At 53.6% G+C, this 26,319-nt stretch overlaps 1 protein-coding gene and 1 long non-coding RNA gene across 3 annotated transcripts in view; one reads left to right on the top strand and one right to left on the bottom strand.

Annotated features, from left to right (window-relative positions):
* RXRA (retinoid X receptor alpha) overlaps positions 1 to 18,774 on the bottom strand; it is a 77,302-nt gene extending 58,528 nt beyond the window's left edge. The window contains exons 1-2 of one of the 2 annotated variants that reach the window (XM_085239092.1): positions 18,418 to 18,774; positions 1,466 to 1,628 (exon numbers count right to left, since the gene is read on the bottom strand). In XM_085239092.1, coding sequence (XP_085095218.1) covers positions 1,466 to 1,517 — 52 coding nt within the window. In that variant the 5' untranslated portion in view covers positions 1,518 to 1,628; positions 18,418 to 18,774. The remainder of the gene's footprint in view (positions 1 to 1,465; positions 1,629 to 18,417) is intronic. The other variant, XM_085239093.1, reaches the window with a different exon arrangement.
* Positions 17,721 to 24,625, top strand: LOC104913686 (uncharacterized). The gene is made up of 4 exons (XR_795550.4): positions 17,721 to 17,938; positions 20,424 to 20,589; positions 21,075 to 21,150; positions 21,256 to 24,625. It is a non-coding gene; the product is annotated as an uncharacterized LOC104913686 (long non-coding RNA).
* The last annotated feature ends 1,694 nt before the right edge of the window (positions 24,626 to 26,319 follow it).

Below are 26,319 nucleotides of genomic sequence, written 5' to 3'. Positions count from 1 at the left end.
TGCAGCTCACAGCCCCTCTGCACCCCAAGCCACGGTGGGGAGCAGGGGACACAGGGCAGCTCTGTGACCCAACAGCAGCTCGCTCCCATTTACAAGAGCTGAAGCAGGAACCACCACAGTGTTCAGTGCATTAAAAATAACTGAAGGAAAGGACTCTCCTTTCATTACTTTCGACAGAACTGGGTCTTGGTCACGCCAAGCACCAGCCGGGAGCCATCCGGCACCATGCGCATTCAGGTGCAAACCAAAGCAAAATGGGCACACAGGTAACTGGGGGACCACGGGCACCCCCCTTTCCTGCACCAGCCTTTGCCAAATGAGACACCCAGGCAGAGGATGCCTTGGAAAATCAGCCCTGACCCACATTTCTTTGTGAACCACAGAGAGTTAAAGGCTGGCTGAGGCCCCGAAGCATGAACTTTATGCATATGTAGCTCATGTAATACAATTATACATTAATATATAACTAACAGTCACGGTAATACAACATTACAGTAGGTAGATTATCCCATCTCCTGTAATTTATTACTGTTATTTGTAATCCATTAGTGTCCAGAGCTGAACTCGGGTCAGAGTGCAGTGTCCTGGCACACTCGGTGACAGCGGGACGATGACATCCCTGTGCTGTGGGGCCACATCCCACACTGCGCCACCAGCAAGACCCAACCCAATGGGGCTGCCTCCCCATGGCGCCGGGACCCCCTCACTCTACAGCTTTGGGGCTGCGACCCCCAGCACTGTGCAGCCCCCATCTGGGACATCGCATCGTTATTACGGCGGAGGAATTCCAGTTGCCTCTGAGGGGAAGGAACAAAGCCTAACTGGTTTCATGCAGCCGCCAATTAATCTTGATCGACACCACCCTCCATAGTGAGTCATCCACCCGAAGTCAATTTACATTTTTATTAAATCACACAGGAAAATTAGAAGCGTTATTACTTCCCTCCGATTCAATACGCGTTCTGTGTTCCCCCACCATTCAGGGTGTGGGAAAACATCCCGACCCTCCGGTTTAACCATTTCTACTCCTATTTAAAGCATGGAAATAGATTGGCACGAAAGCAGTGGAATAGAAACCACCATTCCCCAAAGCTGGAGCATCATCATCCCCATCACTGGCACATCGATATCACCCCCAACCCATCACCAATGGATGGCATCCAGCCCCAAAACCAAATCACAACACTGCAGCAGCCTCACTGCTACAACAGGAGCATCACAACTCAGCATCAATTGATTTATGGGCTCCACACGATGCAAGCAGATCTGTGCATCAGCAGGAAATGGACCTCCTGAGAAAGATAAAAGAATGGGTGCGTGCTTGCAGACGAGGAGATATTACAGGGCTTCTCCATATTTGCTGTGCACGTCCCCATGGATATTTAGTGGGGTTAAACAAGAGGAAGGGTCTCCTCTAACCACTGGAATTAAGATTTGCTGGAACAGAAAGCCCCAGAGCTCCCACCTTCATTCTCCTGGTATGGGGATGGAGAGTCCCTGCATGGAGAGCACTTCATCTGATTCAGTCAGAAGATTGTTTCTCAAGGATGAATGCTCTTACGATGAAAACATTTCTCAAGGATGAACACTGATTGTTTGCTAAGTCCAATCAATTCCGACTGCATTTCCTGTGAACGGAGCAAGAGGAAGGAGGAGAATTTCCATTTTCTGATTAAAACCCTGAAGTCCTACATTTTTCTTCTAAATCAGTACAAAAGCACTGTTTGAAGCATCCGTGCTTCCTGCCAAAGGGGAACGAGACTCCAAGTTCCAACCACGCTCTCTGCAACCCAATTAGCTGCATCCCAAACCAGGACCAAAACCCCGCGTGGTGCCCAGGGCTGCAGAACCCACACACCCACCCTCATCCCTATGGCAAACCCATCACCACAGCTCTCCAGACTCCAATGCTGCTGCACAAAAGCAGGGTTTACTGAGCCTTATTAAAATAATAGCAAGAATTTGGAGTGGAAGACAAACATCTGTGCCCAACCCCGGCACAGCTCTGCCATGGATGCTGGCTCACACCCCAGGGCAGCACCCCATCACCCTTCTGGGCAAACCAAGCAGCCCTCTCATGCCCCAGGTTCAACACGGGCAAACACCCCAGCCTGATTCAGCACTGCCCACCAGCAAGCAATGCTTCAGGAAGCACACGGCTGCTCAAACCCAAGCAGCAAGCCATCAGTGCTCCCCCAGCCCATCCCCAAGGAGTGATTCCCAGCGAGGGAATCCCTTCCAGGAGCAGCACCACACAGCCTGCATTTCCCAGGCTGCCTCCAAACGGCCTTTTGCAACCCCCCCCCCCCATGCCCACAGCCTTTCTGAAGTCCCGTTTTTCCACTCCACCACAACCCCCCCCACCCCGCCTTCCTCGTTTTCCTTCTCCGACTGCTGACCCAGATTTCATAATGAATGAATCCATGCAGCGCTCTTCAGACTTTAATTATTTTTTCACTTTTTCTCATCATACATTATGCATCAATAAGAGGGGGGGTGTGGGGGGGTGGGGAGAGGAGGCCAAAAAAACCCACACAGCACAATTAATTTAAGCTTGAATGGTTAACTCCTGCCTATTGCTAATAGCACAAGTGTCTGCAAATTGCAGTTCTTATTTTAGACCTCACGTTAATGGCGGGGATGAAAACAAACAGTTTTCAAGAGGCTGAAAACCTCATACAAACTCCTTTTCTGGGCTCTTTACGGGGAGAATCCACCGCGCGCCAACCCCTTCTTTCCCAGCATCACCCCATACCTCCATCCAAAATCCCAGCCCTGCCCTGGGAAATCCCAGCACCAGACCCCCCCCCCCTCCCCACCAGGCCGTCCTCCCAGCCCCCACCCACACGAGTCCCAGCAAAAGAAAACAAACACACACCAAGAAGGGCCCCAATCAGATCCCTCCGCCGTGTACTGAAAACACCTTTGACCCAAATTCCGGCTGCAGGATGGAATTCCCCCTCTGCGGGCACAGCGCTGGGGTGACAGCAGTGTGTGTGTTGTGTGTGTGTGTGTGCGTGTGTGAAGGGTAAGATCCCCCCGCCACCCCCCCCCCCCCCACGCCTAACAGCGCTCGGGAGCCTTCATTGGATGCAAAGTGGCTGTGATTTCATACCATCACATGATACGGCAGCAGCCCACCTCTCCCTCCCCTCCCAGGTGCACAGCAAAGCTATGGGAAGCGCACGGAAAAGCATCTCCCAGCACAGCCAGCCACCTCCAGATGAGCTGCTGGTTGCAAACCCGTGGAAACTGAGGAGGGAGGGAGGTAAAGGAGAGCTTTTAACCAGAAGAAAATGGAATCGCACAGATTTCTCCCTTGCAAAAACACCCGGAGAGCGACGCTCTGCCGGAACGCATGCCTCGCATTTTTGCTGCCTGTCGGTTTGCAAAGCGGCTCGCAGCACCCTCCAGCTTTGCTATGAGGAGAATGGCCGGAATTATTCCGCTCTGGTCACTGGGTTGCAGCCCAGGAGCCAGGTGAGGGTACGGGCACGCAGCCCCGCGGCTCAGCAGAACCTCAGCTGCAATATCCTCTGAATTTGTCAACACCTTTGCAAGAAGTTTCCTAGGGAGCGGGGAGAAAGGAGATTACCAAGTGCTGACAAGCCTGCAGGATGCTGTCAAGACGCCCTGCTCGCAAGTCAGCCCGTGCTCAGCATCATCCCAGCGGAGTGGGGACCCTGGCGATGCCACCCAGGATGGAGCACCAGAGGGCTGCATCACCTGCACCCAGCGAGCTCCCCCTCCTCCTGGCAGTGGGAACCAACAACCCTCCAGGAAAGCTGTTTTTGGAGGCTGCTGAATTTTTCTTGGCACTGCTCGGTGCGCTTTGCATTCACTTGAAAATCCCAAGCATTTTAATATAGCTGGAATATGTGCTTGCAGGAGGATTTAACTCCCCACCAAATGCTTCCCAAGCTCTGCAGAGCCCCCCCAGCTGGGGATGGGGACACTGAAACAGAGCACGAAGCCATGCTGCCCAGTGCTCCCAGCACCACAGTGGGGTGAGCTCCCCCAGCCACCTGCAGCCCACTCTGTTGACTTTGGCTGCGTCCCTTCCTTGGGGCATCCCTCCCTTGGCCTAGAGGAAAAGCCCTTTTTTTTTTTTTTCCCCCCCCGTTTCATCTATTTTAAGATCAGAGGCCTAAAATTAGCCCTGCTCACACAACAGGGCCCCAGATTTAATCCCTTCCCAACCATAAGCCACCATTTGCAACCTTCCTGCAAAACTTCTCCTGCCATCCAAACGAAGTAAATAAACAAACAAACTGGAAACCACCTGAGGGCCAAACTGTTCCATTTAAAAATAAACGTACCCGCACGACCACTGCTGCCACCCACGGCAACGTGGCATTCTGCTGACATGGCTCAGAGCATGGCCACAACCCAGGCCATCACCACCAGCACTGCAAGCTCTCCCCTTGCAAACCTTCACAGGGGAGCAGAGAGATGCTCAGGGTGCAAAGCTGCATGTGCAATTTGCTCCTCCACGCTCAACCTAACCGGTGGGGTAATCAGACGGACCTCGCTTAGAGCAAAACAATTAGTTAATATTTGTTAAGTGCCCTGGAGTTAATTAATTGCCATTGACTCATTAGCTAGACTTCAGCCTCCGTGCACAGCTGGAAGCCATCCCTGCACGGCACCGCCACGCACAGCTCCCTGCCCACCTCCCTCCCATAGCCTGTATCCCTCTCCAACCCCAGGGCAGCGGGAGCAGAGCAGCTCCCATCCCAAACCACAGCAGCGATGCACCTGGAGCACAGCGCAGCCCCCTGGGATGGATGCGAGCAGCGCAGGTGTTGGCCAACCCACCCTGCATCCCTCCGCAGAAAACATTATTTCACCCCAAAGACATCCCCACGCTGAGACCCTCCTTGCTTAGCAAACCACCACGCTCCTGGGGCACCTTCCCAGGGACAGAGCCACGTGTGTCCCCATCCGAGCACCCCGGGGGGCCGGCAGCAGCCCAGCACGCAGAGCTGGCCAACAGCAACAAACTCGTGTGCGAAAAAACTCAGTGAGGAAGCAATATTCAGCTTGACTCTTCCCAAGCTCCTATTGTAAACAGCGCCGCGGATGGGTTTGTTTTATTTGTTTTCATTAGGAAAACACAGCCCGGATGGTCCTGCTGCTTCGGGCAGGCGCTGTCCTCGTGGGGGGAAGCGAGTTAACAGCACCGCAGAGCATGGCAACCCTATGGAAACACAGCCTGCAGAGCTCACCGCAGCCAAAGTGCAGCTCCAGATGCTGAGCTGGGTGGCACACAGGTGCCCTGCAGCAGCTGGGATGCAGGCAAGCACCTGGGGATGGATACATCTCACATGTTGGTTCCCAAGGCAGCTGTAGCCAACACGGTTTGTGGGTTAGGGAAAAGCTTCCTATCCCCACCTCCCAGCCTGGGCGGGTAGCAGCATTCAGCCCTGCCTCCATCTCGGACAGCACAAAGGCAAGCAGAGCCCAAAGCCGAGACGAGCTTCAGACACCGCCGAGTTAAAAATACATATTTTTCAGACAAAAGTTCAGTCCCCAAATGGTAAGAGAATCCAGGAAAAATGCAGCAGGCCCGGCTGGTGGCCGGCTTCCAGCACCTCCCTTCGGAGGAATCCGCCGAGGAGTCTCTGCTAATCCGCCCAGGACACACCAGCATTTCTTCCTTGTGCAGTGGGGCTGGGTTTTGGGTTTTTTTTTCCGTCTGCTCAGCAGATTTGACATTTGCTGGGGGTCCGAGCAGGGGCACCGCGCTTCGTGTCCCTGTCACAAAGCCAGGGGCTGCAGGTAGGGAAAAGCAGGGGCAGTGCAACAGCCTGGTGCCACTGCGAGCGCTATACAAACCAACAGCAGCAACTCTGTGCCTCAGCTTCCCCTCGCAAAGCAGGAGCCCGTCCTGCAGAGGTGTGCTTGGGCTGCAGAGGGGAAAACCTACCCCCAGCTGCTGCTCAGAATAGCTCCTGGAGGAGCACAGCTCTGTTCATTGCACGGCTCTGCTGCAAGGCTCTGTTTGTTGCGTGGTCTTCAGTCTGGGTTCCAGCAGAAACCCTGATTTTCGGCAGCTCACATGTCACAGCTCCCTGCTCCACGCCAACTTCTCCAAAAGGATGTCCCAGCCCTGGTCTCATCCCAAAACAGAGGAAAAGCAGCAGCAGCAGGAGCCAGTAATAAATGTAATGATGGTAATAGTGCGGGCAAGAGGATGGAGCAAACCTGTTCCAAGCACTGTCCTGCAACCGGATCCTTTATGGATGGTAACGAGATGGGACACCGTTGGCATTACCTCCTGTATAGGTTTGCTCTCCCCAGAGAGACAGAGCAGCCCAGATTGGGGCACACAGACAGGCAAACAGCCCCAGCCAGGTCCCACACAGCCCTGTGCCCCCCCAGGAGCTGCCGCCGGGCCAGCACTGCCCTCCCTCCCAGTGATATGCCCACGGAGGAATTTGCACTTCATTCTTTGACACCCGCTTTAATTATAGGTCTCGAGTTGGCTTCGGTCTTTCACAAGAGCCTGAGCTAATTTCCTGATCCCCTTTCCACGGGAGGGTTTGTGAGTCACTCGCTCCTTCTGTATACAAACAAAGGCGGGGGGGAGGGGGGTTTGCCAACACCCTGAGTGCTGCAGGCTGCCCCAGCCCAGCATGGACACCAAACCTCAGCACTGCCTTCCCCTGCAAGAAGAGCAGCAGACAGGCAGATCAGGGCAGGAGGTGACACCCCATGTGTGCTAATGCAGAGTTCCTGAAAGGCTCGTGGCACGCAGGGACGCTCCATCCTTGCCCACCAGTCAGTGCTTCCCATTCTCCAACAGCAGAACCCCGCTGGCCTCTCCAATCCTCAGTCAGAAACCAACTCCTTAACCGCAGCACAGCATGGACTTCAGCTGTCTGAGTGTCATCGTCACTCAGCTCGAGGAGACACGGGAAATTCTCAGCAGCCAGGTGAACCTCTCTGGTCTCCAAAAGCATCCCCAAAGGCAGTGCTGCTCACACTGCACGGTGCAGCTCAGGGCACAGAAGGAACTCTGAGCTCGCAGCCCTGCGCTGCCCTCGTGGAGTTTTTTCACCCCAGTCATGAGACAGGGCGGATGCAGCTCAGGATAAATCATCAACCACAGCAACAGGACAGAAGCAGGAGGCTGTGCAGGACCGCTGGTGCCCGTAGCTCAAGAGGAGCCCGTTGGAGTCAACGCTTCCAGCCTTATGGTGGAAGCCTTCCAGGCCCACTGCAGGGATGAGCATCCATCCTCGCACAGCATTTCCCCTTTCCTCTTCCCAAGCCCCAGAACTGAGGGTAGAAGGGGAAAGAAAATCTGTACATGTCGTTGCTGAGCTGCAATGACAGCACGAGGAGGGCAGTGGGGCACAGCCTCCCCCCAGTCACAGCTCCTCTGAGCCAATCCTCATCCATCCCAAAAAAGCATCCTGCAGAGGGATCAGCCCAAGCTCCGTATCCCCACGGGATCCCTCCATCCCCAGGACAGCTCTCAGAGGAGGGATGTTCCGCCTTTCTTCTCTTGCAGGATTAGACACACTTCTTTTCTCTCGTTGCTTTTCAAAGGAGAAGCTTTTTATCACAGCTGATCCCCGGGGGGAAATCTTTTTCTCTCACTCCTCCTCCTCCCTCCCTCTCTCGCAGGGGGTGGGGGGAAGAAGTTTGCCTTCATCTCAATCTCTCTGCTGACAGGCGCGAAGGACGGATGGATGGACGGACAGGCAGACAGAGAACAGCTCGCCGGGTCCCCCCCACCCCTCCCCGCTGTGGTTTCCCTGTCGCCAAGCACACCCAGGGCCGGCCTCTGAGAACACCCAGCAAAATCCCAGCTCCTTATTTCGAAAGCCCAAAGCAATTGCGAAACCCACCCGACGAACATCGGCTGAACAGCAGCAGCTCCGGGCGGCTGCAGGTGCTCCATGCTCACCTACCTGCTCCCCCCCTGCTTCCTGCGGGCTGCAATTCTGTTTTCCAGTGTTAGCTGGATTTCTCTCCCCCTCCTCTTCCTGACTGCTGCGGAACAGATCAAACCAAAGAGAGGAAACCGACACTTTGAGCTGGCAAAGCTTTAGACATGCACAGCTATTTTTACGGGCTGCTCGCATGCTACAAGTGTGCCTAAGAGCGGGGACTGCAGCACGATGGGCTCTGCAGACACACAGGGCTGCCCACGGCCATACACACCCCAATATGGAACCCCATTGCATTGGAGCCTCCGAGCTCTCCTTGCTATCACACCAGCAGCAAACTGTGTGGATTCTGACTGCCGGCCCCACTTCAACTTTTTCTCTTTATTTTTAGGCATCCCCTTAAAACTATAGAGGAAATCATCCAAAAGAAGTTTCTTCACCCGGCCTGTCAGCTTGAGGAAGTGAAATTAAAGCAGGACAAAAAAGAAAAAACCTGAATCCTAATAAATCACACATCCACGCACACCAAATTGGAGAAATCTGGGCATGCCTCCAAAGCCAAGTAAATGGATGATAAACAAAACAAACCTAGCTCTACCCAGCAATAAAGGCTTTCACGTTTGGAATGTCTCACCCTGGAATCGCTTCCATTGACGGCACAGCCAGGGGAAGCTACTGGGCTCCCATACGAAGCTGTGCCTCCCCAAATCCACCCATGCCAGCCCAGTGCTGAGCTCCGAGCATCAGCATCCCTCCCGTGCTGGCCCCGTGCCCTCGGAGCTGAATGGAGCCTTTCTGCAAAGAGCACTGAGGCTGCAGGAAAATCCTGCCCAGCCTCACCCAGAGTGGGGAGAAAGGGGCCTGGAAATGGCAGCAGTGCCCTACAGCTCTCGTGGGAGCTGTGCTCTGTGCACCCTGCAAATCCACGTTGGGGGATCAAAAAACAAAGGCAAAAAAAAAGGGCAAAAAGATTCAGGGTCAGGATGCTGGAATAACCCCCCTCCACACAATGGGAGAGAGAAAAAGCAGCAGCAGGTCTCCTTTTAAGCTTTAGATGCTGATTCCCATTGATATGGATGCAGCACAGCCATGCCCACCTCCTGCCCACTGCACGGGGTGAACCTTTTCAGAGCATGCAGCAGGAGAGCCAAGGGCAGCTCCCAGCCCTGCAGCAGGGCGAAATGATGGAGAACAGCCCAGTGCTACAGCTGCAGCCTCCTCGTGCCACAACCAGACTATGGAGGCCCAACCCACATGGCACAGCCAGGCTGAGAGCCGAGGGGCTGACAGCACAGCCAGCAGAAAGCAAGATGTGGGACCACACAGGGACACACGAGCATCCCTCCCCTGCCTGCACCCAGCCCCGTTCCTCTGTTTGCTTCCCAGCAGAGATTGCCACGAAACAGTTAAAAGTTTTCCCAGCTGTGCTCTCTGGTTAAAAGTCCACCGGGCATTTTCTCATTGCGGACTTTAGCCCCAGCACACAGCCACGATAACACAGCAGTGCCACGGGGCAGCTGCAGGATGGGTGCTGCCAAGGTGGGTGTCCCTTGCAAAAACACAGGGCAGGAAAACTGCAAACCGGGGCTCAGAGCAGCGTGGGGTTTTAAGGCAGAGCGAGGTCATACAGTGCTGCTGCAGAGCAGTGGCAGTGCTGTGGTTATGGGGTGTTGGACCCCTACCGGAGCCCCAGTGACAGCACGGCTCCGGTGCTGCAGCCTCTCTGCCACCAGGGTTGCACATACCCTTTTTTAAAAGCTGGGTGATGTAATCAACCGGTATTTATAATGCTGAAAACATCCCAAAGCTCCATCTCTTCCAGCTCCCAAGCACACTGTGTACTCTTAATAAAGTAATTGCAATGATGAATAGCTCCTTATAACATTCCTCTTCTGCAGCTACCGACGGGGCCGGGAGTGCGAGTGAAAGCCTTTCTCCTAACTCTCCTCCAAAGCACATGCAGGATTTCACCTTTTCACAGCAAAACATAGAACTGAAAGTCTAGAACACACGAACTCCTGCTCCCCACCCCAGCCATCCTAATGCCTTCATAATAAAGTCAGCAAATCACTGCACGTCAGTCCCAGCCCACAGCTCCCTGGTGGGAAACTCAGCCCACCCAATGGGGTCAATGACAAATGCTGACTGCACAGCAGCTGGGGGGGCACCTGCAGCCCCCAGCCCCACAGTTCAGGGCTCCCTCCGCCAGGTTTTGGAGCAAGGCTGTGGGTTTAATCATTTGCATGGAAGTCCTCGTGTGCTTGTCCTTTCTACACTGATAACTACCAGACAGGCCAACGCTTCCTTTTTTTGGTAGAGTCACTTCTACCCGATTAATTTGTACTGTCCCCCCCACCAGCTGAAGTTTCCCATCCCATGTAAAGCCTTTAGTCCCACCCAGGGAATCAAAAGACTTCCTAAGCCTACATCAGAGCCTGCTCTCCAGGTGCTTTCCATGCAGCCTCTGCTCCCAACCCCTTACAGCAGAGCAGTGGGGACAAGAGCATCATCCATTCATCCGACTGAGCAGGTGACAAATACAGTGGGTGACAAAAAGAGACCTGGGGCCAATGGGTTCAAGCAGGAGACCTGATGGGTACACAGATCAGCCCCACAGTGCCTGGGCTCATGGGAAGTGGGGAGGTGTGTGGGTCACAGTGCTGCTCCCCATGAGAAACCCTTGCCCTGCAACAACTCCTGCTCACACCCGGAGGCCTCAAAGCTCTGCTGCAGAACCCAGACGTGGTGTTGCCTCTGCTCTCATGGTGCAGCACCCAGACAACCAGCCCAGGAGGAAAAGCAGCAGCCGTGAGCAAACCAAGCACCCGGGCTCAGCAACCCTACAGTGACCCACAGCCTCCCGTTCCCACAGGTTAAACCTGCCCTGCAGGTGGGGCCCGAAGAGCTCTGGATGGGAACTGCTGGTTTGCCCTGAGCAGAGGCTGAAGCAGAGCGGGATGCGCTGCCCCAGTAACCAAAACAGGGCCAGGTCTGACCTCAAAACCCCAATGAATTAAATCCATGTCTCCCAACCCTATAAGCAGCAGAGAACCCCGCTGGGAGGGAGCAACGTGGGGTGCAGCAGCCCCTCGGTGCACTTGGGATGTTCTGAGCCGGGTGGGAGCTGTTTAGATAAAGCCTCTGACATTTGCAAACAATGGGTATCAGCTGCCCCAGGGCCAGCCTATCTTGAGCAGGGATCACAGCTTAGCCTCCCTAAGTGCTTCAATGGGGGCCCGCAGGTATCCGTCCCTGCAGCATGAATTCTTCCCCCATCCACAGCCAACACTGCACAACTCTGGGTGTGCAGGACAGACAGGCAGACACAAGCCTTCCCTTTGCTAGGAGAAGGGATTTAGGGCTGCCTTGCGTAGGACAACTTCCAGCCCAGATAACTGCATCACGCCCCACTTGCACAGCAGCATCCCCCAAACAGCCCCACAGAGGCTCAGGACAGGCACACTCATGGTGCAAAGCATTAACGCTGCCCCGTGCAGCACAGCATGCCCACAAACTTGCTTAGGTGTGCAGAAAATTTCAGCTTCTGACAGGTTTACCCTAACAGGAAGGGAGCCTGGGTGGCCCATGTAGGTACAGGAAACTCCTTTCTATTGCGCTCATCGCTCCGTTTCCTCTGGATTTCTTTAACCTTTCACTCGAGCCCTGATTTATGCCTTCACACTGATTTTTTTGCATGCGTGCAATTCCATTTCCCCTCCTCTCCACCAGCAAAAAACACAGTGACACCTCAGCGCCCACCTCAGCAACATCTGCAGGGAAACCTTCTGAGGACAGATGGCAGCGTGCACACATCCCTGTGTCCCAAAGCAGGGACTGTGGGGACACAGCCCTACAGGACACCTACAGCCCAACCCCAAAAAGCAAAAGATGGATTTAAATTTGGATGGAACAGCCTTGCAACCAAGCGGGGAGGCAGCCTGCGTGCCACCTCCATGTCCCCTACGTGGGGGGATTAGCAGCTTGTTTCCAGCCTGGGAGGAATCCGGGTGCAAAACGTCAGACAATGTCAGGAAGCATATCAGCTTCCCCGAGCTGACAGAGAAGAACGTGCCTTTGCTGAGGTTAAAGGCTCCGGGCAGCATCCGAGCACCGAGAGACAGCGCCTGGGAGCAGGGCAAGGGATGGGGCAGGAGCACAGTGCCATGCTTCAGGCTGAGAAGCAGAAGGAGAGCTGCAGGGTGAGCCAGGATTGCAGCTCGGTGTCATTGCCACCGCACCAGGCTGGTCTCCTGCACAGCCACCCGCTCACAGCATCCCCGAGCCTCGCGCTGCACAGCAGGGAAATGAAGTTGCAAAGGTTATCGCTTGGGTGCTTGGCTGAGCAGAAAAACCCACATGGGAAACAAGCAGGGAAAGCAGAGGGGGTTGGGGAGCGGAGAGGAGGGGAAGAGGGGCTCAGCATGGCCCCAAAGCCAAAGAGAGGGCATGGAGCTCAGCCACACCACTGCGCTCCCACTCCAGAAGAGATCCTGGGAAAATAAATGCTAAGGCTGCTCTGAAAGTTTATCTGTTCTCACGAGAACGGGAGCGAGCGTGCCTGACTCCACTATAGAGATGTCATTATTTTCATGCATCTGCCTTACCCAATTTTATTTAGTTGCTTTCTGCACCATTTCATGCTCATTCTGCTGCTGAGCTAGACAATTGCTTTATAACTCTAGGGTGCAATTTCACTGTCTGTGAGCCACACGCACGCACGGAGCTGCACCTCCCTGCCTTCCTCCCCACATTTGGGGGTTGCATTGAAACGTTTTAATTACCCAAAACAAGAAAAATCAAAAATGAGAGTGAAATTTAAATTACAACACGGGTAACTGCGAGGTGTTATACGGGGGGGAGAAGAGCCGGACAGCAGCAGCTCCCCGTTAGGAAGGAGGATGACAAACCAAAGGATGATTTTCTCTCTCATGCTCAGCGAGGGCCGGAGGGCAGAGAGCTGTGAATCACGCTGGGTTTTACAATCCATTGAGAGCCACACTTGAGCAAGTGCAGGTCGGGAGGAGGGCTGGATCTGCAGGTGCCGAGCTGCCAACCAGCCCCTTGCAAAGCACTCCAGCTCCTCGCTCTCAGCTCCAACCCCGCATCCCAGCCACACTAAGGTGCAAGGAGTGGGAGCTCTGAACACGGCCAAGCAACGTGGGGCTGCAAACATCCCCACCAGCGAGCACCTCCGGCACAACCTCTGCTGATACGCCGCTATCTGCCGCCAGCTGCAGCGTTAGGGGCCACCGCTCCTCTGCACACAGCTTCCCACTGCCGATAAAGCCGATCCTCATCCAAAAAACAGGGCACCAAAATGAGGAGCTGGGAGGGGTGGGGGATGCTCCAGCACCGAGGGGAGACGCAGGGGTTGTTCCTTCTGCAGGCAGCACAGCCGCCCCGTGCCAGCCCTTCCGCTCTTGCTTCACCGCCGCCGTTGCCTCACCATGCTCTGCAATGGGGACGTGGGAGCCGCGCTGCCCACGAGACGAAATCGCAGCTCCGCAGCCCACAGAGTTCACAGCAACAAAAAAAAAAAAAAAAGAAAAAAAAAAAAGAAAACTTTCCGGCAGCGCTCACCCGTCGGCCAAAAATGGAAAAACAAGAATGAGACGGGGCTGCCTTCACACCACCAGCTGGAAGCAGGCACGCACCCAGCCCAGCACTGCTGGCAGCCCCACTGCAAAGGATTTGCCATAGAGCTGTGGGGCTGCCCCTCGTCCCTCCCCCCCCCCCCCCTTTTTTTCTTTTTTTTTTTTTTTTTTTTTTTTTTTAAGTCAGTGCAATCTGAAGAAAGCCAAGACTGCGCAAAAGAGGAGAGCATGAGAAGTAACGAGCAGACAGGAATGCCATTACTGTTTTATTGGTCGCAAATACCAGGGCTGCACCTTTTATCTCCTCGCTGCGCAGCGATCTCGCACCCGATGCAACGTGAGGGAAGGGTCAAAGATCAGACAAGACCCAAACTCGAGGTTCAAACCATACAGAAAGTTGGCTTTGACGGCCCTAATGCCAGCCATTGGGAGCTCCCTGCAGCCCCACAGGGCAGTGAGGCCACCAAAGCAGCTTTCCCTTCACCACCAACGCAACAGTGGAAAGCAAGAGACGGACCCCAAAAGCACCCCGGGGGACCAAGCTCCCAATGTCACCTCCATTGGGATGCACGGGAGAGCAGGAGGAATCTTTACCCCAATCCTTACCCCAACAGAACCAAGACTTGAGGTGTTGCTTCTTTCCCCACTTGGAGCACTCAAGCGCAAGCTTCTCCCCACTCCCAGCCCTAAAAGCCACTTGCATTGGCCACCTGAACCTCCAAGTGACCACGAGCCCAAAGCATACAAGCACAGCCCGATGGCATCACCACCACAAGGCCAAAGCCCCCAAAACTCCCAACAAATCCCACCTGCCTCCATTTCCCACCCAGCCCCATCCCAGTACCCAACCCCACACACCAGGCTGGGGGCCCGGCAGCCCCAGGTGCAGCCAAAAAAACCCAACCAAACAAATGTTTTGTGCTTAGAGTGGTCTGTTTGAACAGGATTAGTTTTTAACTCCACGTTAAACAACGTTTCGCGGGGGGGGGGGGGGAGCAGCATTCGGGCTTCATGTGAACTGTCTGCATGGGAATTGCTCTCTGTTTATCCCAGACAACACCTTCTATTTCCAAATGCTCCTAAAATCTCCGGTTGCTTCACCTTTTCCTTCACTTTTTCTAAGCCAAACACCGTCCAAAACAAAAATAAGGCCACTTCCCAGGGCCGGTTCCCATTTAACAAGAGGGCATTATCCGAGGCTAAGTCTGAAAATCACGGTGCATGCGGGGATCCTTCTGCAGGGGTTTTTAAACCCTTATTTGCAATATGATTTCGTCTGCTCCGTGCTGCCTTGATGTTCCAGCAGCCTTCGGAGAGACGCAGCCGCTGCTCCTCCCTGCAGGCACAGCTTTGCTTTGAGGAGGAGGAGGAGGGGGGAATAAAAGCCGAGCAAAGAAGGAAACGTCAGAAAGCAGCTCTTCGTGCGCGTGTCAAACGTTCAAAGTTATTCCGGAGTCTCCGTGTAATAAAATACAGCAACTCCTGACAAAATCAATTAGAATTAAACCACCCGGGCTGCCTCCCCTGTTGCTCTGTAGCTGGGCTGAAATGAGAGCCAAGCTGGGCCTGGGTGGGAGCAACAAGGGAACTGCCAGCACTGACCCCACATACTGCCCCGAGCATCCCTCAGCACCACAAACGGAGGATAGGATGGGGAGATGTGCTGGGGATGGGATCCATGCAGCAAGATTAACGAGAGGCCCATCAGGTGATTGAGGTCCATGCAGCCCCGTAGCGCTCCGCAGTGATGTGAGGTGTCCCAGCTGCACTCAGGAGCCAGGCTCACACGTGGCATTGCTAACCCCTCGCCAACAGCAGGAGAGATGCACCATAAAGGCTCCCGGGATACGTATGATAGGAGGTCTGGGATATTCATCACACGGGGCCTCAGATTATTTATGGCAAGAGCAACGCCATAAAAGTGATTCCAACTTCAAGAGCCTAAAGGGAATCCCCGCTCACACAGCCCGATGTGTGGGGACACTTTGGGGCGGCTCAGGACCACAGGCAGCCCCCGCCCCACTCCACAGACACCTCCACACCCTGGTTGGTTTTTTACCATCCCACAGCCAAACCCAACATTCACCACTCCGGCACACGGGGATCCATCCCCGCACCCAGGGATATCAACAAAAGGGTTTTTTAACCCGTTTCTCTATCACTATTCACTTTTGCCCACCAGATGTGGGTGGGATGAAGGCGGGGCGTATTTCCCAGTGAAACATTTGGATTGCCCCCTCGTTTTTTTTTTCCTTCAGCGGGAGCAAAATGCCAACCATAATATTTGCAAGGAATAACTAAAATTCTGCGGCTTTCTCCTCTGCTCTCCTTTATATAAATAAAATGCCCCAAACACGGGGAGCACAGATGCTCTCTCCTACCCAGCAGGACAACACAGAGTAAATTCAGGGACCCTCCAAGGCTTTATTTCACCATCACAACCGAGATTCTGATAAAGACAACACTTCCTTCTTGGCTTCTTTTGCATGTGTCAGTCAGGAGAGGTCGAGCCCTGCACTCGGACAGCTCTGAGTGCGTCTGTTCTTCATCTCCTGATCCCATAGGGACCTCAGCAACGTTCAGCATCCCCCAAACAGGGGCATGGCGATGCTCACTGGGACGCTCACCCAGGCAGTGACACCGTGTGCATCAAGCCTATTTTTCATTTCCCTCCGTATGGGTTTTCCCAGCAGCTACAAGGAGCAGAAAGGGGGACTGCACACAGGTTTGGGTTCCCACTGACCCAACCCAGCACCTTCCACCTCCTCGGGAGCAAAGAGAAGGAAGCAATGTATGAATTGCAACAGCTACGGCGAGCCACGCTTTTATTCAGAGATCTGGGAAAAGGCTGCTGCCCAAAGCACCAAGCTCTGCTACTTTCACACCCATCACCGACCCAACCTGGCTGCAGCCATAGAACAGTGGGCACCGAGGGCTGCAGAGATGCCTGGGGATGTGGAGCCCTGGCAGGAGCCTCTGCCCGGCGTCTGCCACCCGCTGATGAGGTGAGCAGCAAAACGAGATCCTACTATTAAAAGTGCCCGGTGCTGGCCACGTTTCCACCCATGACATCAGCGGGGTTATCTGAGTCTAACCAAGGGCAGGGCTTGGCCACGAGCCCCCGTGCCGTTATCCTTTTTAGGCCAAACTGAGTTGAGATTTTGATGGGGCCACGCAGTACCAGAGCCCGCCTTTGACCCCCGGCTGCTCCAGGAAGGCACCAACCATCCGAGCTCGGCTATTTTTTGCCCAGCTCCCAGCCATTGCCCTGCCAGAGCACCCCAGTGCCATGCAAACAGGAGCGGGCCCTTCTCCATCCCCTCAGCGTTCAGCATGCACTCCACACGCTCCTCGAGCTGCCCACAAGCTCTGCCCGTCCCAAGCTCAGAGCGAGACCCAACTCCCCCCTTTCAATCTCAGCCCTTAGAGCCAAAGCTGAGGTTTTCAGCAACGTGTGACCAAAGGCCAGTGGATAAAGTTGGAGAGGCTTTCCTGCAGCAAACCCCAACCATGCATTTCCATCAACTGCAAGCCACATTTTCCCCATAACTTTGCATTTCTTGCTTACAGTGTGTTCCCCCCCACACTCCACCACTGTGCCCCCCACACCTCCCTCCCCACCACACACACACTGCATTTAGAACTGAGCAGACCAACCCGTTGTTTTTCACTCACACCAGCATGCAAACCCTCTGCCAGACAGCAGCAAGGTGACACACACTGCTCCCACCCCCCCTCCTCCAACATGACTAACATCACAGCATGCTACCAGCATCCACAGCGAGCCGAGCTCCCCAGGAAAACGCATGCACATCACCGGGGCCTAATCCTGATCACCCCACTCAGGGTCCATCACCCACAGCAGCACTAAAGGAAATGCCAGAACTTTGGGCAGCCAGCCTCACTATTAAACCAAGAGTGTGGGCATTGATGGCCACTATTTGAGGGGTACGTGATTCTGCATCCATCTGCTCACCCTATAACAGAACTGGGTGGTGGTGTTTTTTTTTGGAAGAGGGGGGGGACGGGACCATGCAGGGAGTTGCTTTCAGCCCCAGCACCAACTTGGGAGCAGGCAGAGCAGCAGCACTCCACTATCAGCACAGAGCACTGCACAACCGTGATTCCGGGGGCATTTCGGTAAAAACAAAACCCAAATAACCCCCTTCCCTCCTCCTCCCCCCCTCCGTTCCTAAAGCCTCAGCACTGATTTAAAGCCCCAGCACTGATTTAAAGCCCCGCCGACCGCGCTGCGCGGTGGCAGCGATGCGGGCTCGGCCCCAATTCCTCCTCCCAGGGCTCGGCGCCAGGCGACTTCGCTAAAAGTTTGTTCTTCCCCCTCCCCGAGCTCTGAGCTCTGCAATATCGCTTCTGCTGAACGCCAGACGCAGGGAGGCATTCGCCCTTAACAAGCCAAGACTTGACTCCAGCACCGAAACGATGGTAAACTCCAGCTGGAAAGAGGGTTGAAAATGGAACTAAAGAGAGGAGGAAAAGAGAGGGGGGGAATATAATAAAGAGAGAAACGGAGAGAGGAAAGCAACAGCCGAGGCAGCGCGCTGCCAGCCTCCCCCCCCGCTTTCCCCCCCCGCAGCACCGAGACCGGGCAACGAGGGGCTTCCCCGTTTGAAAATACCGCTTGCGCCGCCTCGCAACACAATAATAATAATAATAACAACAATACAAATCCAACCCGAGAGCGCAGAAAAGCACAAAGTCGGCAGCCGGATGGAGAGGGGGGGTGGGAGGGGGAACTGCCCCCGGCGTTCCCCGAGAAGGGGCGCAGCGCATCCCGGCGCCGGGCGGGGGGGAGGCGGCAGCTCCGGAGGCTGTTTGCGCTCTTTTCTATTTTCTGTATTCCCTCCCCCCCTCTCCTCCTCCTCCGCTGTAGGAACGAAGCAGCCGCTCGGAACCCAACTCACCCAGTGGCAGGAAGTGTTTGGTGTCCATCGCTGGTGCTTAACTCATGCCAAGGGGCTCGGTGGAGAGCGGCGGCGGAGGCGAAAAACACACACACACACACGGCGCGCACAGGGGAGGAGGAGAGCGAAATCAAAGCGAAAGGGGAGAGGGAGGGGGAAGGGAGGGAGGGGAGGAAAAAAAAAAAAAAAAAAACCACCCAAGGGGGGAGGAGGGAGAGGAGGAGGAGGAGGGCGAAAAGGAGGAGGAGGAGGAGGAGGAGGAGGGAGGGGAAGGCTCGGCCCGCACGGCGGCCCCGCGCAGCGCAGCCGCGAGTTGTGCAAACTCCCAACAATGTAACTCCGCGAGCAGCCGCCGCGCGGGGCCAGCGCAGGGGGGCGGGGGGGGGAGCTCAGCGCAGCGCCCGCCCCGCAGCGCCCGCCCGCAGCGCCCCCCGCAGCGCCCGCCCCGCAGCGCCCGCCCCGCAGCGCCGCCCCGCGCGCCCCCGCAGCGCCCGCCCCGCAGCGCCCCGCCCCCGCGCTGGAGAGAGGAAAAAGGAAAAAAGAGGAGGGGGATAAGGGGAGGGTGTGAATGTGGGGAGGGGGAAAGGATGGAAGGAATTAAAAAAAAAAAAAAAAGGAGAATTAATAGGAAAAATAAATTAAAAAAAGGAGGGGTGTAGAGAGTGGGGAAGGGAAGGGGAAAAACTAGGGGGGAAGGGGGGTTAAAAGTGATGGGGGAAAAAATGGGGAAGTTAAAAGTGGGAGTAAGGGAAATTGAAAATGTGGGGAAATGGGGATTATAAGTGGAAGGGGGAAAGGGAAAATTGGAGGTGGGGTAGAAGGAAATGGTGAGGGGAAAAATGGAGGAGTTGGGGTTGATGAAAAGTGATGTGGGAGAAAGGGTGAATTGGAGGGGGTGGGGGAGAAAGGAAAAATGGAGGGGGGGGAGAGGGAAAGGAAAGATTAAAAGTGTGTCGGGGAAAGGGAAAAAAAGTGGGGGAAAGGAAATTTAAAAAAAAAATTGGTTTGTGAAAAAGGAAAAAAGTGTCAGAAAAAAAAGAAGAAGAAAACAAAAGTGAAGAAAAGGAAAAACTAAAAACGATAGGGGAGAAATGAACATTAAAAATTAAAAGAGGTGCTGGCGAGGAGGGAGGCAGCCCCGGGGTGGGGGCACCTGTGGAGCACAGGGAGAACCCCTCCAAGGCCCCCCCCCAGTTGTTGCACCCCAGTGGCCTTCAGAGCACGATACCTCTGGGTTGCCATCGTGGAGACCCAATGAACACCTCTTTGCACTCACACACACCCTCCCTGCTGAGCCCCATGGCTGCATCCTACCTCCCCCCAAGCATGGGCTGGGGTCTGTGGGTGACACCCCCGGGACACACTGCCACCACCATCACCTCTCTGTGTGATCCCCAGCATTTCCGAGCCTCTTATCTGCCTCGGTTGATTCTTTCATTGGCAAAGCTCCCGGTGCCATAAATGTTAGCACCCTAGCACCTCCCCCTGTAAAAACGCACTCCCTTATCTCTCCCCATTGCCATATCCCAGTCTATCACCTGTGTGTGTTATCAGCCCGTCCCACAGCTATCACTGCACTATCACTATGCACATCGATGCCCCAGCACCCCGTTCCTCCTTGCTCCTGCGTGCATCCCAAAAGGGGATCCCTGCTTTTCCTATTGGATTTCCCTCCTGGTCCCAGCGCAGGACCTCTGCCCTCTCCCAGCACAAGCAGCGTGCTGCAGCTCATCAGCTCTAATTGCAGCAAGAGAATGATAGGGCAAGGGGGAATGGTTTTAAACTGAGACAGGAGAGGTTTAGGTTGGATATTAGGAGGAAGTTTTTCACTCAGAGGGTGGTGAGGCACTGGAACAGGTTGCCCAAGGAGGCTGTGGATGCCCCATCCCTGGAGGCATTCAAGGCCAGGCTGGATGTGGCTCTGGGCAGCCTGCTCTGCTGGTTGGTGACCCTGCACACAGCAGGGGGATGAAATTAGATGGTCACTGTGGTCCTTTTCAACCCAGGCCATTCTATGATTCTATGAAGAGAAACACTGAGAGGATCCATCTTGCATCACTGGCACTCGGAGCTGCTGAAGTTGAAGCAAAAGAAAGCGCCTCGGATCCTTTTTATCCTCTGCTCCTGTAATTTCTGCATGTCCAAACAGATTTTGGAGCCTGTTTATAACTGGTAACTTCGTTTGCTCCCGGGCTGGGACCTGAAATGCCAAGTTTCATCTCCAAGTCAGTTTTTATGGCTGAGTTGCATTAACTCCTAGGAGCAGGGGGGATGGGGGGGGAAAGAAGGGAAAAAAAAAAAAAAAGGAAATACTACATAAGGATATAAGAGAAAGTTGAGGTTGTTTAAAAAGACCAAAATGTGGGTGGGTTGGCACGGCCAAAGCCCCAGGTCTTGGGGACACCTGCCTGCTTACACTGATGGTGGAAGCAGAGCTTTTGATCCGGGGCCGAAAATCCACTTCTGTGGATTCTAACCCAAGGAATTACCGTAACTGGGACATTTCATGCTCTTCTCTCATCAAGCTCTTTAGAGCAAATTAAATTTCTCCCTAACCAGCCTGTAACAGTTTGTGTTAGATGTGGATCTAAATGTTAATTGCAGTGACAATAACAGGTCTGATCCTGCAGTCCTTATTTGGGTAAAACCTCCCACAGAAGCCAAAGGAATTTTGCCCCAGAGAAGACAGCTGGATGCAGTCCCACATTTCCCGTCTCCTGAAGATGCCAGAAGGTAGCAAGAATATTTCTGTGATGTTACAAACCTCCTTTTTCCCCCACCCACCTCCCCTCAGTTCTTTAATTCACCATTAATCTAACGAGCTCTGCTTGCCTGTAGCTGTGCACTTGCTTGCAAAGAGCCGAAGCCACGGAGGGGAGCGGGGTGAGGTTGGTTTGTAGCACTGCTGGATGTAAGGGCACCTGGAGGTCCTCCACCATCCTGGAGAGCTGTATGGGAAGCCTTCGTGTGGTCCTCATTCCCTCTGCTCTTGGGTAATGCAAAAACCTTCAAATGTGAGACCTGAAGGAGGGCAGCTGTATACGATGGGATGATTTGGGGTCTCCCTGTCTTCATCACTCAATCCTAGGGTTTGGCAAAATTCACCCCGTGTTCAGGTGGTATATGCAGTCAGATAGGCCATTCTCCCTCCATCCCCACGCTCTCACACTGCTGTCCTCACAGAGCCTAGAAAAGGGTGCAGTCCATCCCCATCCAGACCCATCCTCACCAACCCAAACAGCTACAGAAGCTGGGCCCCTGCCCCGAGCACACACGAACCAGCAGATACTCAAAGGCACAAAGCATTTCTTCAGCGCTGGAGATTCAAATCCCCTACTTTGTTTGGTGTTGTTTTGTTGTGTGTTTTTTCTTTTTTTTTTTCCCCCAGCAGCATTTAACAAGCTGATGATGTTTGTTTATGAAGTGAAATGCACGTGATTTATTTGATCTGCTGGAGCTGGAGAGCTGCATTCCCACGCCAGGGACAGGCAGAAATGCTGCCTTCATCCCCTCTGTTGGAAACTGCTCAGATGGAGTATTGTACAGTCAGAGGCGCTGTGCTGCGCTTTCAGCTGCTTCAGAGCAGGGCATTAAATGCTTATTAGGGACCTCCCAACTTCCCAGCCATAAAGTTACACTTGTTCTTGTCTGTCTCTGCACGTGGAGACGGACTTAATGATGTGTTCCTGCAGCTGACACAGGTCTGGGGAGGTGCTGGGGCACCTGGGCTGTAGTCTGGATGTGACTTGAATGATGGTAGGGAGGTTCTTCTTGTGCTTTGCTGGTGGGTTGGGTTGAACACATTTTACCTGGTTTGCAGGAGCTGTGGTTTAATTAATTGCTTTGCAAGAAGGCTCTGTAGAGGGAATGTCTAGTTCTGTCTCTTACAACACCTGGAGATGCACTTCATCTCATCACCCAGACCAGAGCCTGGCTGCCAAGGAAGCTAAGGAAACCGATCCATTAGCTGATGGAAGATGAAGTGCAGAACGTGAACTATGAGACTTACAGCTCCTTGGGGAGAGCACATCGAGCATCACCTATCCTGCGGGTGGGACAGGAGCCAGATCCTCACCTGGTGTGAGCCAGCAGCACATGGCCCAGGGCTGGGCACCAGCAAAGATCCCCTTGCCTCACCTGGGGCTGCAACCTCACCACAAAGCCTTACACCAGAGCTTGAGGATGTGTCACTACCAGGGCCTTCCCCCCATCCTTGCATATAAAACACTTTGCAAATGAAGTGTGAAGATAATATGCTTTATCATAGGCACTTATTACTGGTGATTGTTGAATAAATCTCCCTCCATTCACATACCTATACATAAGGTGTATATAAATATGCAGCCAGTATCCGGCCCAGAGCCTTTATGACGATGTCAATGTAGCCCCCATAAAGATAGTGGGAAATGATTCATAATATTTATATGACAGACACGATATGAACTGTAATAGCCTGTTGGGATCGAGAATATCCATAGGTCTCTGTCAGCCACAAATGTGATTTAAATATTATATATGTGGCAACTGTAGCATTAGTAATATGATAGCTGTTATTGATAGTGGTCATAAAACGCAGTAGTTTTGCGCTGAAGAATGTGAAAAATAATCTAGTGGTTTTCCTAATGGTCTCCCCAGCAATGCACAGAAGGAACTGTACTTTCAGTGCTTCTTCTTTCACTGCCTCCCTCCCCCCCCCCCCAAGCCAAACTGCCATTGGATTCTATCAGATTACTGCTGGGGCCATGCTTCCTTCTGCTGATGTCAGCTTGTGGGTCTGTCTGATGGGCTGGGGGAGTTCTGCTGGGCTGTGGGGTCAGGGTTTGCTCCTCTGCATGGAACAGGGTTCAGTGCTGCCATGCTGGCTGCGAAGGGAAGAGTTTGTCCAGCAGCTGCACAAGGTTGTTCCCTCCTTTGCAATGGCAAAGGGTCATCAGTGAGTATGAGTTTGCTGAGAGAGAGCAACACAGGAGAGCTGATACCATCAACCCTCACCTTCTCACTGTCTGAGCATCACACAGATGCACAACGGGTGGGTTTCGCACTGCAGCAGTGCTCCTCAGCACACAGCAATGGGTGGGAGCTCAGGGGCCCCCACTGTGAGGGACCAGCACCCAAGCAGTGACAACCAACAAAGGTCCTCATCCCTCCTCACCATCAGACTGCCTTCCTCTCCCAACTCCATCCTGTTCTTTCCTGAGGGCAAACGAAAGGGGAAAATCACTCCACCCCACAGCCATTAGTTACAACAGCCCCTATTTTTCCTCCCTTAGCACAAGCAAGAGAGGACGCAGCTTGCCCAGGTGGATGCAGCATCACGGTTTTGCTTTGGTGGGGTCTGCAAGGGGTTTGTTTAACCAACACCAACATTGCATCTGGGACAGCTATCAGGAAGCCTGCTCCATCCCTTCACATCACAGAGAGTAAATCAAGACAACGAAACATCCTCGAAACAGCAACAGGACGGTGGTGGGGCTGAGGAAGAGAGAAGGGTGAAGGCACTAAATGGGTCAGTCCCCATGGACACCCAGCAGAGCCACACATCGCTTCTCAATGACCTTCCGTGGGTTTCCAAAATGTAACAAAGTGCATTTTATAGAAGAAAGCAAAAGTGCATTGCAAAGTGAGGGTCTGGGTGTAATGTGGCAGAAGTTTTCTACACCATTTGCATTGCAAACAGGCTGATCTTCCTCTTCCTCACCCTGGCGGGAGCCAGGCATTGCTCCAGGCAGAGCTGTGGGCCCATTTCTGCCATCGTTTGCACTGACATAAATCAGGAATTTACTCAGTTGAAATAAGTGGGGCTGCACCAGTATAAAACCAGTGTGAGATCGGAATTACAGTGCTATAAAAGCAGCATGAGATTAGAATCAGCCTGAGTATATTGCAGCGATGGTTTGAGGAAAGCCTAGGGAAATTACCAATATTGGAATTGGAAAAAGAAGAGAAAAAAAATGGCATATGATTTCCTGATGATTTGGGAAATCAAATCCTCAAGGCCAGCACTTGTGTTCCTCCCTCCCACCGCAATGCCAGCACTGGTGAGAGCTGTGCCAGAGCAGTGAATCTCTATTATCCCTCTTCTGGATGAAGCAGCTGGGAGATGCTTTATAAGAAGACGCCGTATAAAAATAAATGGAATTGAATTAGGGAAACAACTGAAGTCGTTTCTTCTCCGTCCTCACATCAATCCATTTAGGCCGATTCTTTGGGTGCTCCAAGGGGGGTTTGCATTACGGTGCTGTCAGCATCCACAGTCCGGTCCTCTCCTCCCAAATGAGCCTTGGCACTCCTAATGCAATGGCTCTTCATTACCCCCCCCCTTCCCCCCCACCTCCACGTGGGGCCCTTTGCTGGGTCCTGCACCCCCAGCACGTTGCACTGAGCGGCGCTTTGTAACGAGCAGCAATCTCCTAATGAGATTTTGGGGACGTGGAATCAGGGAAGGGAAAACAAACGCCGTCTTTTAAATGAAATAACGACGCGTAAGCCCTGAGATATAATGAGAAGCACATCAGTGGCAATTTGATTTGTTAATGGAGCCTGTGCGTTGATATGCAGCAGTGAGAGCTCTCGGAGCAATGCTGGTGGAGGCTGGGACAGCATCCCACCCCGTGTGGATCTGCTGCCCTCAAACTGTGCTTGGTGCCTGTGGGAGGATGCACGGCAGCGAGGCCATTGCATTGCACTGCATTGAAGTAGGTCAGGCTGCTGCTCCTGGCCGTGCCATCCCTGCGCCCCGCAGCCATGGGTGGCAACAGACAGCATGGGGACTGAGGGGATCTGGTGGAGCACACGTTGCCAGAGCTGTGCTGTGGAGATGCCTCATGTTGCTGCACGGCGTGTCCTGGTGCTGCTCGTAGAATCATTGAATCATTAAGGCTGGAAAAGCCCCCTCAAATCCCCAACCCCAACCCGCTCCACTGTGCCCACCAACCACCCCCCACAGTGCCACGTCGCTGCAGTTCTGGAGCTCCAGCCCTCCCTGCTCCAATAGCTTTCCATGATCCCAGGAAAACCAGCATTGCTACATAAGGCACAGGCAGTTTGCCCCTTGGCTGGCAAGCAGCACAGGTAACATTTTCCCTTGGCTCTTTGGGAACATCTGGTTTTAATGCTGCTCGAAGCAGTTTTGGATAACGCCGTAGCGTGCAGTTAATCTATTCCCCATGTTCTAGGAAATATTATCATCTTAAAGGCAATTTAAGAAATTACAGAAATACAGACAGTACTGAAGTATAAATCCAGAGGTAACACCATCCTGCCTGACAGGAGATCCATCAGCATCCTTGCTTCATTTGTAATGCCTTTGTCCCTGTTAAGATGATGTTTGATCCCCAGTTCTCCCCACCTTGCACCGTCCCCAGTGCTGCAGGAGCTCCAGCTTCGCACTGGGCTTTCAGGAACAGAGCAGAGTTTACATGAAGGAAGGATGCTGTGCAGCTCTTCTCTCGTTATCTCTGCTGGCGAAGTTTTGCAGTTGGTAGAGAACACGGTAGAGCAATAACCAGGCCAGCTGTACTTCCCTTGATCACTTTTTCTCACGGATCAATAGTTCCAGAGGTTCTTGCCAGACAAACCCTCCCTGAGTGTATCTTGGCTCAGAGCTGAGGACTGGCTCGTGTTCAATGTCTCAGCAGGCGACGAAACTGAAGTTGGTTTAGATGTGGTCCTGGGCTTTGTACGGCTCCCAAGTGGTTCTGATTGAAAAATTAGTTTTGGCATTCACAGTGTGTGATCGTTCCTTAATGCAGCCCAAATGCCTCTGCTGTGCAGGCAGCAGCCCGGTGCCAGCCCTTAGGGTGTGCATTGCCCAATCACTCACAACCCTGTGGGATCCCCCCCATCCCACATCACCCCCTGCTTTAGTCAGCAGAATGCTGGTGCTCCGTCCTCTCCATCATG

The sequence above is a fragment of the Meleagris gallopavo genome, chromosome 19 (assembly GCF_905368555.1).
Source record: "Meleagris gallopavo chromosome 19, MGAL_WU_HG_1.1, whole genome shotgun sequence".
NCBI lineage: Eukaryota > Metazoa > Chordata > Aves > Galliformes > Phasianidae > Meleagris > Meleagris gallopavo.
This window is presented reverse-complemented; position numbering and strand designations above follow the sequence as displayed.